Source organism: Cryptomeria japonica, chromosome 2 (assembly GCF_030272615.1).
Source record: "Cryptomeria japonica chromosome 2, Sugi_1.0, whole genome shotgun sequence".
Lineage (NCBI taxonomy): Eukaryota > Viridiplantae > Streptophyta > Pinopsida > Cupressales > Cupressaceae > Cryptomeria > Cryptomeria japonica.
In genome coordinates, this window is record NC_081406.1 from 215198367 (window position 1) to 215211499 (window position 13133).

The following is a 13133-nucleotide window of genomic DNA, read 5'->3' on the forward strand; positions in this document are numbered from 1 at the left end:
ATGGGGGACCCCAAATATTATCAATATATTTTTTAAAAGAAACTTTGTTACCACTTTACTTCTAGCCTGCCTTGTGGGAATTGCTTCCACCCATTTGGTAAAGTAATCATTGGCTACTAGGATCCATTTATGTCCTCCACTAGATTTATTTGCAATTTCTCCTATAAAATCAACATCCCACATCTGAAGAAGGTTCTTCAATTTGCATGGGTCTGAGTGGAAGAGCTCTATCATATTTAAGCTTTCCTAAAAATTTCTGGCAAGCCTCACATTTTTTAATATAAGTATGACAATCCTTAAAGACTTGTGGCCAATAATAACCAGCATTGAGTATTTTATGGGCAGTAGTTTTTGCTAAAAAATGTCCCCCACATAGACCTTCATGCAATTCCTTTAAAACAGATTGTGTTTGATAAACATCCAAACAAAATAGGAGGATAGCATCCCTATTTTTCCAATATAAATCACCTGTAAGCAATACATACCTAGATGCTTGAAGCTTAAGTGTTCTTTTCTGACTATCATTTAGATCTTCTAGACACTTCATGTGTTTTAAATAATAGACAATATTCTTGTACCAAGGACACATCTCAATGCTTATTTGAGCTTCATCTAGTTCTACCTGATTTATCTGTGTTGCTTCCAAATTGGATTCTGTCATTAGTTTAGCCAATCCTTGACCTATTACTAGTTTAGTAATCTAGATGTCAATGTTGAACTCTTGAATTTGATTGATCCATCTGCATCTTCTCCTAGTAGTTTTAGTTTGCCTGAAAAATATCTTCGACTACTGCATTAGGAACATAGGCAATGACATTAGCTCCTACTAAGTATGGTCTAAAATATTTTACAGCTTTTACCAGGGCATATTCTTTTTTCTCATTTATATCATCATCTAAATCACAAGCTTGTAGTGTTTTGCTAAAAAATACCACTGGTTTTTCATGACCTTCATCATTCTTTTGTAGCATAACTGCAGCAATAGTATTAAATGAAGCAAAAGAGAATACTTGAAAAGGTTTAGAGAAATCAAGAGATTTAAGTACAAGTGCTTCCTTGATGGCCCTTTTAATGTTTACAAAGGACTCAATTGCTTCATTAGTCCATTTTATCTATGCACCCTTCTTTAACATTTTTGCAATAGGTTTTACAATCTTAGAAAAATTCGACACAAACCTCCTAACAAAATTAATTTGTCCAAAGAGAAATTAGATAGCTTTGACTATTTTAGGAATCTGAATTTTGTCAATAGCTACAATTCTCCTAGGGTCAATCCTTATTCCATCCTTTGATGCAATATGACCCAGCAGTTTACCCTCAATGACTCCAAAGTGACACTTTTTGGATTTAGAGAGATACCATATTCTAGTGCTTTGATGAAGATCTTCTCTAGGTCATTACAATGGTTTTCTGATTTCTTGGTGTATGTTGTCAAATCATCCTAGTATACAACTAAAATTTAGTCAATGAGGCCTTCAAAATCTACATCCATGGCCCTTTGAAAAGTAGCCCCAACATTGGTAAGTCTAAATGGCATCGTGGTGTACACATATGTACCCCATGGTGTAGTAAAGGCTATTTTGTACTTTTCTAATTCCTTGACCTTCCCCTAGTTGTAACCAGAGAACCCATCCATCATAGAAACTAATTCATTCCCTATTAATCTCTACAACAGAGCTTCCATATTTGGTAGGGCATAATTATCTTTCAAGGATGATATATTTAAATTTCTAAAATCCACACACAATCTGATATCAACATTTTTCTTTCTAACAGGCACCAAGTTTGACAACCATGTGGAATACCTTATAGGCTCTATAATCCTTGCATTCCTCATCTTCATCAATTCTTCCTTCATTTTAGGATCCAATCTGGGATTTATAGGCCTATGATTTTGCCTAAATGGTTTTGCATCTGGTTTCAGTGGGATTTCAAGTTGGAACAAATCCTTTGTATGCCTTGACATCATCATATGACCAAGTGAAAACATGTTTGTATTTTCTTAACAGATTGACCAAAGTAGTCCTAATTTTTGGTGTAAGCTTCTTCCCAATATAAACTTCTCTAGGATTTTTTTCACTTCCCAAGTTTATTTTTTCTACTTCTTCACAACTTCCAGTGTTGGGCTTGAAATTTGTCATATCCTTATTGTCAAACATCCTCTCTAGTTCCACCAACCCTTTGGGAATCTTGTTTGTTTTAATCTATAGGATATTTTTTCCAAATAGAGATTCCTTACCACTCTCCTCTTCCACATATGCATTCCAATCCATATATTGGCCTTCGTACTGATCTTCACAAAACAAGAACTTTAGAAGATCCCTGTCATCATGAAATATCTGCCAATTTTTTATGTTATCTAGTACTGCAGGTCTAGTTTTTATTTCAACTTGGGTGATGTCGTCAAAAGGAATATTGTTATGTTTAATTGCTAGGTTAGCCATAAAATCAGCCAAAATATTATTAGACCTTTCAATCCATGTTATAGAAAATGCATCAAAAAATTCAATTGAATCCCACAACTCATTTTTGTAATTTTGAAGCCTTACATTTTTAGTGGAAAATCTTTCCCTCACTTGACATATGACTAACTTTGAATCACCATAAACTGTTACTAATTTAATGCCATATTTACTTTCTATCCTAAGGCCTAACAAGAGGGCTTTATATTTGGCAACATTGTTTGTACATTCAAAGGCTAACAAGAAAGAATATTTGAATGATTTTCCATTAGGAGAAATAAAAACCACACTAGCTCCATTTCCTTCCTTACTGCAAGCACCATCAAAGTATATTTTCTAAATCTTATTCTCATGTGATTCAATAGTATTTTCAAACTTATTAGTTTTACATTGAATGGGTTTAGAAATACTTACCTGAAAGTTATCTATATCCGTTTGGAGAAAACATGTTGTCTCATTTGGATCAACTTCCTCTATCAAGTAGACTGATCTCGGCTCCCTATTAATCCTTACATTCACCCCTTTTACTAGGATGGTCGCATATGAAAGATCTATTTGGACATGTCCCCCCACCAAATTTGACCATTGCCTTGATAGTAACATCCCATAATCTGGCGAAACTTGCACAATGATGATGTCTATTTTATATGACATATCTAGGCATGCTGGAAATCAAAACTCCACATCCTTCATGATTTGAACAACTGGGACTGATCTGTTATCCATAGCATAGCATTTCCCATAGGGAGTGCCTACATGCATCCCAAGTTCTTTCATGACATCTTATGGCATTATGTTTACAGTTGCACTTGAATCTATCATACAATTCTTAACCATTTTATTGTTAATCATCAAAGTCAAATAAAAAGGATCAACCTGGGTAAGATTCTTAGTGATTGAAATTCACAAATATACAACAGGTGGATCTTCAACTTTTGGCTTATGATTGTCTTTATTTACTTCACCAACGTTAGACAAAATCTTGATTGTTTCATGTTTGTAATCAGGGAATTTCATTACTTCAAGAAAGGGCACATATATTTTCACCTATGATAAAGCCTGAGACATAAATGATCCACAATTTGAGAGTGGCTTACTAATCTGTTTCTTTTTTATTGTCTTTGTTAATTTAAGAGGTTTTGTTTGTTTGACCTTTTCTACTGCACCCTCCTTTTCCTTGTTAGCTATGGTGTCTTTGTTTCCACTAGCTTTAGGAACCTTTGCAAATATCCCAGATGGGTTACCTTGCTCTAGGTTCACTATTTTGTTCCTTAACTAATAATTGTTTTTTTCCTGAGCTACTGCTGCCACAGTATAGGCTTTCTTTTCTTCATCTATTAATTTCCTCAAGGAATGCACTAGCTCTCCATTATGGAAAAATCTCCTCAGGGACGGGATGTCCGCCTCATCATCAAGAAAAACTTTTTCTACACTATGTTGTTGGCTCTCTCTTCTCTACTGTACATCTGATGATTGATCATCCTCACATAAATCCTCATCCCTACCCCAAAATGGATTTGATGAAAGTACATTCACTGTGGGCTTATATTCATTCTCATGGTCCTCTTCTCCTACAAAACCCTGAGCAATCATATATTGTTTTGCAACATGGGGTAAACTACAAACTTCACACCATGGATATCCTTCCACAAAATTATTTACCTTTTTCAATGGATCAGGAGTTTCTTTGCTTAGATTTGCATTTACCGGATTACCATCTTTCTAGTTTGTATTATATGGCATGTCATGCAATCTTGGTCTATTGTAACTTATAGGCTTGTTACTTTTATGTGGGGTTGGCTTCTCATTGTGATTTTGCTTACCCTTCATGTTTTTCAGCATGTCCATGATTTGGCCAAACTCATCCTTTTTTGTTGCTCTCGAATTATATAATTTTGGATAATCTCTCTTGCAAATTCTCCTAGCAACCTTTCTATTATTTTCAATGGTAGTAGTTGTTTTAAAGGCTTTCTACAAGGTAGTAGGTTTGTGAGAAAGGATCTCATTATGATTCTTGCTATCAAAAGAACTCAAATAAAAATCAATCAAAAATGAATCAACAGGTCTAATGTCTCTTGGTATTCTATTAAGTACTTTATTAAACCTCTTATTAAATTTAGAGACTAATTCATTCTGATTCTTTTTTATTCTAGTCAAATCATGAGATGCAAATGAAGTATCATTATTTTCTCCAAATTATTCCAAGAATACTATCACAAACTCCTGCCAACTACCAATGCATCTATTGAGAAGATTTCTATACCATTTTCCTACATCCTATGTTAGAGATTGAACAAACAGTTTCATAAAAACATCTTCGTAAGGGACTTCAAACTCTTCAATGATATTTTTTACATTTATTACATGTTGTTCTACAAAATCAATTCCATTTCTGGTGAATTTAGGGATATTTGATCTTAAATCATTTGAAATCTGATTAGGATATCTAGCTATCTCGCTGAAATCTAACTGTTTGTAGCTTTCAATGGTCATAGGTGGTCTGCCACCATAGTTTTTAGTTTGGTAATTTCTATTTCCTCCATTATTACCATTGTTTTCATTGTTACCTCCACCATTATTGTTATTTCCATTTTGATTGTTCCCATTACCATTGTGGCCATAGTTTCCATTGTTACCATAATTCCCCCTATTATTGCTTACATTATTGATCCTATCTCTACCATTGTAGTTACCAACAATTTCCCCACTCTTAGTTCTTCTTTCATCATTATGATTATTGTATTGTCCATAATTATATGTGTTTCTATTTTCATTGTAAGGTATATTTTCCCATTTGTCCCTCTTTTCATAATTATTATCCACAACATCTGATTATGGATGATTATAAACCCTAAATGGTTGTTCCAAGTTTCTTAGGTGAGGGGGACTATACCTAGGAGTTGTTATGGTACTTGTTTTACCTCTTCCTTTCTCTTGTTCAACCCTATTTGACTTGCGACTTTGAATGGCATCTCTTTCTAATCCAAGCTTTTGCAATACCCAATCTGGTTGTCTCTTAAGAGCCTTTGCCATTTTAGATTCATCTCCATTTAAGTCAACCATTCTAAGAATTATTTCATTCAATTGCCTATCCTCCTGTTCCTCATTAGTCAGGGTTTCATAATTGCCACCTTTATTATCTTTTGTATTTAGGTTATAAATTTTAGTATTATGGATGACTTTGTCATGTGTTGCATTGGTTTTGTCATTGATGTTAACACTTATCCTTTTGGAGGTCTACATTATTGATTTGGCACTATGTTTATATTGGTTTATTGTTGAACCGACACATTGTATGGATATTGGCTTATGCACAGTCACTGGTATATGCTTCACTAGTAGGTTATATTGTTCACCGGAAGTGATGATGAGTTGTTATCATTTGGAGATCATTTTGTTATGTCAAAGACATGGATTGGATGTTTGGATTTGGTATTTTTCTTATTGGTCTAATCGAGTTTGCATATTTGCCTTTCCCGATAGATAGGTCTAGGTTATGGACTAGTACATGATATCTATTCTAGATCAACACAACACATTTTGGAAATGATTTATTGATTGGATAATGTGTAGATGTATTGAGCGAACATATTGTATCGCATCAAGACTTATTTGATTATTTAATTGTAATATCTTTAGTGAGCTGACCTTAACATTTGGCCTTAGGTTTTGTATAAATGATTGTAAGATTTTATTGAAGATCATCATTAAGAGTATGCACGAATATTGAAGATCACTGAAGAGAAAAAAAAAGCAGATCCTTGTGTGAATCATGCAGACATTATTTGAAGGTTGAAGGAAGGTTATGAAGGTGTTTTGGCACTCATGGTCAGAGCTTAAACTGGTACAGAATTCAGCATTGCAGATGTTATTCTGAAGTAGTACATTGTTATTGGATTTAACCATCCAATTGTAGTCAGTGTGACTTCTATTTTATAATTGAGTAGTGAGCTCTAGGTGGTTGGCCTTTCTGCATGTGCATACCCCATTTGTATACACTTACTATCTGTACTAGTATCATCTGATTATGGGTAAGGTTTCCCACCATGGTTTTTCCCCTTACAGTGTGTCCACATCAAAATCTTTGTGTCATGTGTTTTGGATGTTGTTTCTCTTTCTATTTCATGCATTAAGTTATAGTGATACTGCTATAACAATTAATCTATTTTACCGGCATTATAGTTTGTTTTACCGACACTTAGTTTCAAATTGGATTAATTGGTTTTGAGTTGTAATTTATATATAATTGATTGATAACTGATTCACCCCCCCTCTCAGTTGTGCTTCCTGGTTGCTAATAATTGGTATTAGAGCTAAGTCCTCTTTTTTCAGAATCCTAACAGCTTGAGGAGATCTTATGGAAGCAAATAGTTTTAGGAAGGACAGTCTGAAACTTGATGAAACTAACTATGGTATATGGAAGATTAGAATGGAAACACATCTGAACTGCATTGGAAGAGATATATGGGATGTTACAAAGAATGTCTATGTTGGTCCTACTCTGAATCAACCTCATCCACTGGCATTGGATAAAGACTTGGAGAATGATTGCAAAGCAAGAGAAGCACTTCTGAGTGTATTATCAGATCACCAAATCATGGGATTGTCAGATAGATCTACTGATAAAGCTATTTGGGATAAACTGGAAACATTGAATGAAGGAGATACTACTATCAAAATTGCAAAATTGGAATGTTACCAGGTCAGTTATGAAAATTAAAAAATGGAAGAAAATGAAAGAATTTCTGCATTTATGGAAAGAGTTAATGAAATTGTTTTAGGAATACAATGTTGTGGAGGATCTTTAATTGAAGATGAAATTGTTTCTAAAATTTTAACATCTTTTCCACTGGCTTACAAAATGAAAGTGACTGCTATTAATGATTTAAGAACAATGCCTAATACATCAGTTTCTAGAGATACTTTGGCTGGAAAACTTTCTACATTTGAGCTTGAAGAGTTTGGTCCTGTTGCTACAATCGAAACTGATATAGCTTTCAAAGCATCATCATTAGCAACATCATCATCTGACAAAATTGATTGGAAAGCACTTTATGCAAAAGAACTTGAAGATATGGGGAGAGAAAATGAATAACTTGAAGAAATTGACACACTATTTGCAAGGAAGATGCCTAAAGGTCCAACATGAAGTAAGTATAAAGGTAAAGAACCTTTCAACTATTTTAATTGCAATAAAGTTGGTCATATGGATTCTAGGTGTCTTGGTAGACATGCAAGAAAAAGGGAGGAAGCAATAAAAGAAGATCAACCGACACCTACTGTCAAACTGGTAGAGCAGGCACTGGTAGCAAAAAATGAAGAAAATAATGAATGGATCATAAATAGTGGATGCTCGCATCATATGACTGGTGATAAAAGAAAATTCTTATCATTATAGGAAATTCATGGAGGTCTAGTAAGATTTGGAGATGACAAAGCTTATTTAATCAAAGGAAGAAGCATATATCTTTGGATGGTAAGCATAATACTGACAATGTTTATTATGTAGAAGGTTTGAAACAAAATCTTTTGAGTGTTGGTGAGTTAGTGGAAAAAGGATTTCAATTACAATTCAAGAATGGAAAATGCAAAATCATGAACAGAACTGGATTGGAGATTGCAACCAGTAATCTGACTAAAGGTAATATCTTTCACTTGAATACCAGTGATAAGACATATTTGATTGCACATATTGATGAAAGTTGGTTATGGCATAAAATACTCTGTCATGTGAATTTTGATTGCATTGTAAAGATCAGTTCAACTAAGGCAGTAAGGGATTTACCTAAGATTGTGAAACCTCATAATCTGGTATGTAAGGAATGTCAAATGGGAAAGCAAGTCAGAACAACATTTAAGAGCATTTCTAAGAAATCCAATAATATTCTTGATTTAATTCATACTGATTTATGTGGTTCAGCAAGAACAAGAAGTCTTTAGGGAGATAGATACTTTATGCTAATAATTGATGATTATTCTAGAATGTGTTGGGTTACTTTTCTCAAGGAGAATTCAGAAGCTTTTGGAAGATTTAAGATATACAAGGCAATGGTAGAGAATGAAACTGGCAAGAAAATCAAATGTTTAAGATCAAACCAAGGAGGAGAATTTACATCTAGGGAATTCAATTAATTCTGTGAGGAGAATTGAATCAAAAGACAACTATTAGCACCCCAGACACCCCAGAAGAATGGAGTTGTGGAAAGGAAGAACAAAACTATTCAAGATGCAACAAGAACCATGATGATGGAAGCAAATAAACCTCATGTGTACTGGAGAGAAGTAGTGAATACAATGGTTTATACTTTCAACAGAGTTCACATCAAAAGTGAAACCGGTAAGACCCCTTATGAACTATGGTTTGGTCATACTCCTACTCTTAAATACTTCAGAATATTTGGAAGAAAATTTTATATTAATAGAGATGAGTATATTGGCAAATTCGATCCTAGAAGTGATGAAGGAATATTTCTTGGTTATTCAACAACAAGCAAGGCATATAGATGTTACAATAAAAGATTGCAAAAAATCATTGAGAGTACTAATGTGAAGATAGATGAACATTTTAGAGGAGATTTAAGATCTATAGAACCGATAGTTGAAATGATTATAAATGAACTGGCATAGATTGCATCAGTACAGAGTGAAGATCCATTTACACTCACATCATCAGAGAACTCAACTACTACTAAAGAACAACATGTAATTAGAAATTAGAATAAACCCAGGTATGTAAGATTGAATCATTCAGAGAATCAGATAATTGGAAACAAGAATCAAGGTGTTATGACAAGAGGAAGACTGACAAATTAAGAGGTATGTTTAATTTCTCAAGTTGAACCAGCATCTGTTATTGAAGCATGTCAAGATGAACATTGGATAAAAGAAATGGAAGAAGAATTAGAACAGATTGAAAAGAATAATACTTGGACATTAGTTCCCCATCCTAAAGACAAAAATGTAATTGGAACTAAATGGGTATATAGAAATAAACTTAATGAGGATGGTGAAGTTGTTACAAGTGTGGTTGTCATTGCAGCAAAATATCAACCTGTCAATGCTCGATACAACCACTAGACTTATAGAATCCATAGGAGGCTGTTAAACCATTTCGTGAATCCCTGCAAGGGATGTTGGCCCACTGCCAACAATCCCCCTCCTAGTGTCACTCGTCATGGCCTATGTGATTTGAACCCGTGAAAAAACTCTGATACCACTTGTTACAAGTGTGGTTTCCATTGCACCAAAAGATCGACCTGTCAATGCCCAATATAACCACTAGACTTATAGAATCCACAGGAGGCTGTTAAACCATGTCGTGAATCCCTGCGAGGGACATTGGCCCACTGCCAATAGAAGTAATCAGAAACAAAGCAAGATTAGTTTGTAAAGGTTATTTATAGAAAGAAGGAATTGACTTTAATGAGACCTTTGCACCAGTAGCTAGAATTGAGGTAGTTAGACTATTTCTTGCATTTGCAGCTCATAAGAACTATAAAGTTTATCAGATGGATGTAAAATGTGCATTTTTGAATGGAGATCTTGAAGAGGAAGTTTACATTGAACATCCTGATGGATTTTCATTGATAGATGAAAAGGATATGGTTTGCAGGTTAAGGAAAGCTTTATATGGATTGAAGCAAGCTCCTAGAGCTTGGTATGCTAGACTTGATAAATATCTTTTAAAGCTTGGATACACAAAAGGTAATGCTAACAACAATCTATATTACAAAGTTACGAATGATGACATTTTGGTTATTGAATTATTTGTTGATGATATCATTTTTGGAGGTGAAGAAGAGTTATGTAAAGACTTTGCTAACAAGATGTAGGAAGAGTTTGAAATGTCTATGATTGGAGAGATTAAAAAAAATTAGGTTTGTAGATTTCACAAACAGATAAAGGTATATTTGTATGTCAAACAAAATACTTGAAGGAAATTTTGAAGAAATTTGGTATGGAAAACTCCAAACCGGTAAGTACTCCTATGACTACAACAGATAAATTGACATTAAAAGATGATTCAACTCCTATTAATCTGACAAGGTACAAATCTATGATTGGAGTATTACTATATTTGACACAAACCAGACCCGATATAATGAATGTAGTATGTATTGTTTATAGATTTCAAAGCAATCCTAAAGAAAATCATGAATCAATAGTTAAAAGGGTTTTTCAGTACCTACAAGGCACAACAAATCTTGGTTTATGGTATCCTAAGGATGACAATTTTGAGTTACATGCATATACAGATGCAAATTGGGCAGGAGATGTAGATGACAGAAAGAGTACCACTGGCGGTGCATTCTTTCTTGGCAGAAGAATAATTTCATGGATAAGCAAGAAGCAAACTTGTACATCATTATCTACAGCAAAATTAGAATATATTGTAGAAGCAACTAATTGCACTCAGGTATTATGGATCAAGAAAATGTTGAAGGATATAAAGGTAAAATGCAAAGAACTGATAATTATCTATTGTGATAACTTAGCAGCAATTGATATATCAAAGAATCTGATATTTCACTCTAAGACAAAGCATGTTTCTATTAAGTACAATTTTCTAAAAGAGAATGTTGACGCAAATGAATTGAGATTGGTTTATGTGAATACTAAAGAGAAAATTGAAGATATCTTTACAAAGCCTTTGCCTAAGGAAACATTTGAATATCTTAGAGAGCATCTTGGGGTAATTTCCCTATCAGCAAAGACTTGAATGATGAAGATTGACATCAAACAAGATAGGACTAACAAAAAAATCTTTTTTCTGGCTTTGATGAAGGATAACTACTGCTCAAGGGGAGTACTTAGCTATATGTTATGTTTTTTATTCTTAACTTCTTTGGCATTTGATGTCAAAGGGGGAGAGATATCTATGGAAAAACTTTGTACTTTGGGGAGAGATGTATTTTGGTTTTGGATTCTGTTTTGGCACAAAACTTTGTATTGATCTATTTTGGGAGATTGTTGATTTATTGGTTTTTGTCATTATGTTTTTAGCACTTAGATGTTTTTCCATCTAGTGTTGCCATCAATGCCAAAGGAGGAGATTGTTGGTATTATGGATTTTGTCATGTGTTGCATTGGTTTTGTCATTGATGTCAACACTTATCCTTTTGGAGGTCTACATTGTTGATTTGGCACTATGGCTATATTGGTTTATTGTTGAACTGACACATTGTATGGATATTGGCTTATGCACAGTCACTAGTATATGCTTCACCGACAGGTTATATTGTTCACCGGATATGATGATGACTTGTTATCATCTGGAGATCATTTGGTTATGTCGAAGACATGGATTGGATGTTTGGATTTGGTGTTTCTCTTATTGGTGTAATCGAGTTCACATATTTGCCTTTACAAGAAGATAGGTCTAGGTTATGGACCGATACATGATATCTATTCCAGATCAACACGACACATTTTGGAAATGATTTATTGATTGGATAATGTGTAAATGTATTGAGCTGATATATTGTATCACATCAAGACTTATTTGCAATAGATTTAATTGTAATATATTTAGTGATCTGACCTTAACATTTGGTCTTAGTTATTTTATAAATGATTGTAAGATATTATTGAAGATCATCATTATGTGTGTGGATGAATATTAAATATCAGTGGAGAGTGAAAATAAGCAGATCCTTGTGCGAATCATGCAGACATTATCTGAAGGTTGAAGGAAGGTTATGAAGGTGTTTTGGCACTCTTGGTTAGAGATTAAACTAATACTGAATCTAGCATTGTAGATGCTATTCTGAAGCAGTACATTGTTGTTGGATTTAGCCATCCAATTGTAGTCAGTAAGACTCCTATTTTGTGATTGAGCAGTGAGCTCTAGGCAGTTGGCCTTTCTGCATGTGCAAACCCTATTTGTATACACTTACTATTTGCAATAGTATCATTTGATTGTGGGTAAGGTTTCCCACCATGGTTTTTCCCCTTACAAGGTTTCCATGTCAAAATATATGTATCATGTGTTATGGATGTTGTTTCTCTTTCTATTTCATGCATTAAGTTATACCGATATTGCTATAATAGTTAATCTATTTTACCGGCATTATAGTTTTTTTTTACCGGCACTAAGTTTCAAATTGGATTAATTGGTTTTGAGTTGTAATTTATATATAACTAGTTGACAACTGATTTACCCCCACTCTCAGTTCTCCTTCCTGGTTCATAACAATAAAAAGGATTTTCCTCCATATTTTCAAATCTATCACCAGATGAAGAACCATCCTCTCTATGAGGAAGCTTCTTATACCCCCCAAATGCCATATTTGATGTTGATTTCTTTTCTTTGTTTCTTCTTTTGGGACTCAACTGAACAAGGTTATCTTGTTCCTTGTGCAAAGACCTCCCCTGCATAAATCTTATTGACAAATTCCTAGGGGTTTCTCTTACTTTTTCAAAATACAAATTATTACTCATATATTAAATGTAGAGCCACTACCTCCTAAGAGGAATAATACTTTTATTAATCTTCCAGGCTCCTTCCTCTAGCAGAGTTTAAAACAAAACCACTAGAAATTTTGAACACTTCTTATTACAACTCCCCAGCAGAGTCACTAATCTGTTGGTTCCCAAAACCACAAATTGGGAATCAAAGGGACTTGCTAAATCCTTAACTGATCCAATCAGCCTTGGCCAATGAATAGGAAT

The 13133-nt window shown here is 34.0% G+C and overlaps 1 protein-coding gene across 1 annotated transcript; it reads right to left on the reverse strand.

Moving 5' to 3' along the window:
- Window positions 1-4739: 4739 nt before the first annotated feature.
- On the reverse strand, window positions 4740-5495 carry LOC131859816 (uncharacterized). The gene is made up of 2 exons (XM_059213945.1): window positions 5384-5495; window positions 4740-5290 (listed from the first exon to the last, which is right to left on the reverse strand). Exons 1-2 carry the CDS (start codon window positions 5493-5495, stop codon window positions 4740-4742), a joined length of 663 nt encoding a protein of 220 aa, XP_059069928.1.
- Window positions 5496-13133: the final 7638 nt, after the last annotated feature.

Excerpts from the sequence above, each read along its gene's own strand:
- LOC131859816 (XM_059213945.1), bottom strand. The coding sequence starts at position 5,495 with ATGGCAAAGGCTCTTAAGAGACAACCAGATTGGGTATTGCAAAAGCTT. Across the intron at positions 5,291-5,383 it reads TGAACAAGAGAAAGGAAGAG|ATGTTGTGGATAATAATTAT; the intron begins GTAAAACAAGTA and ends ATCCATAATCAG.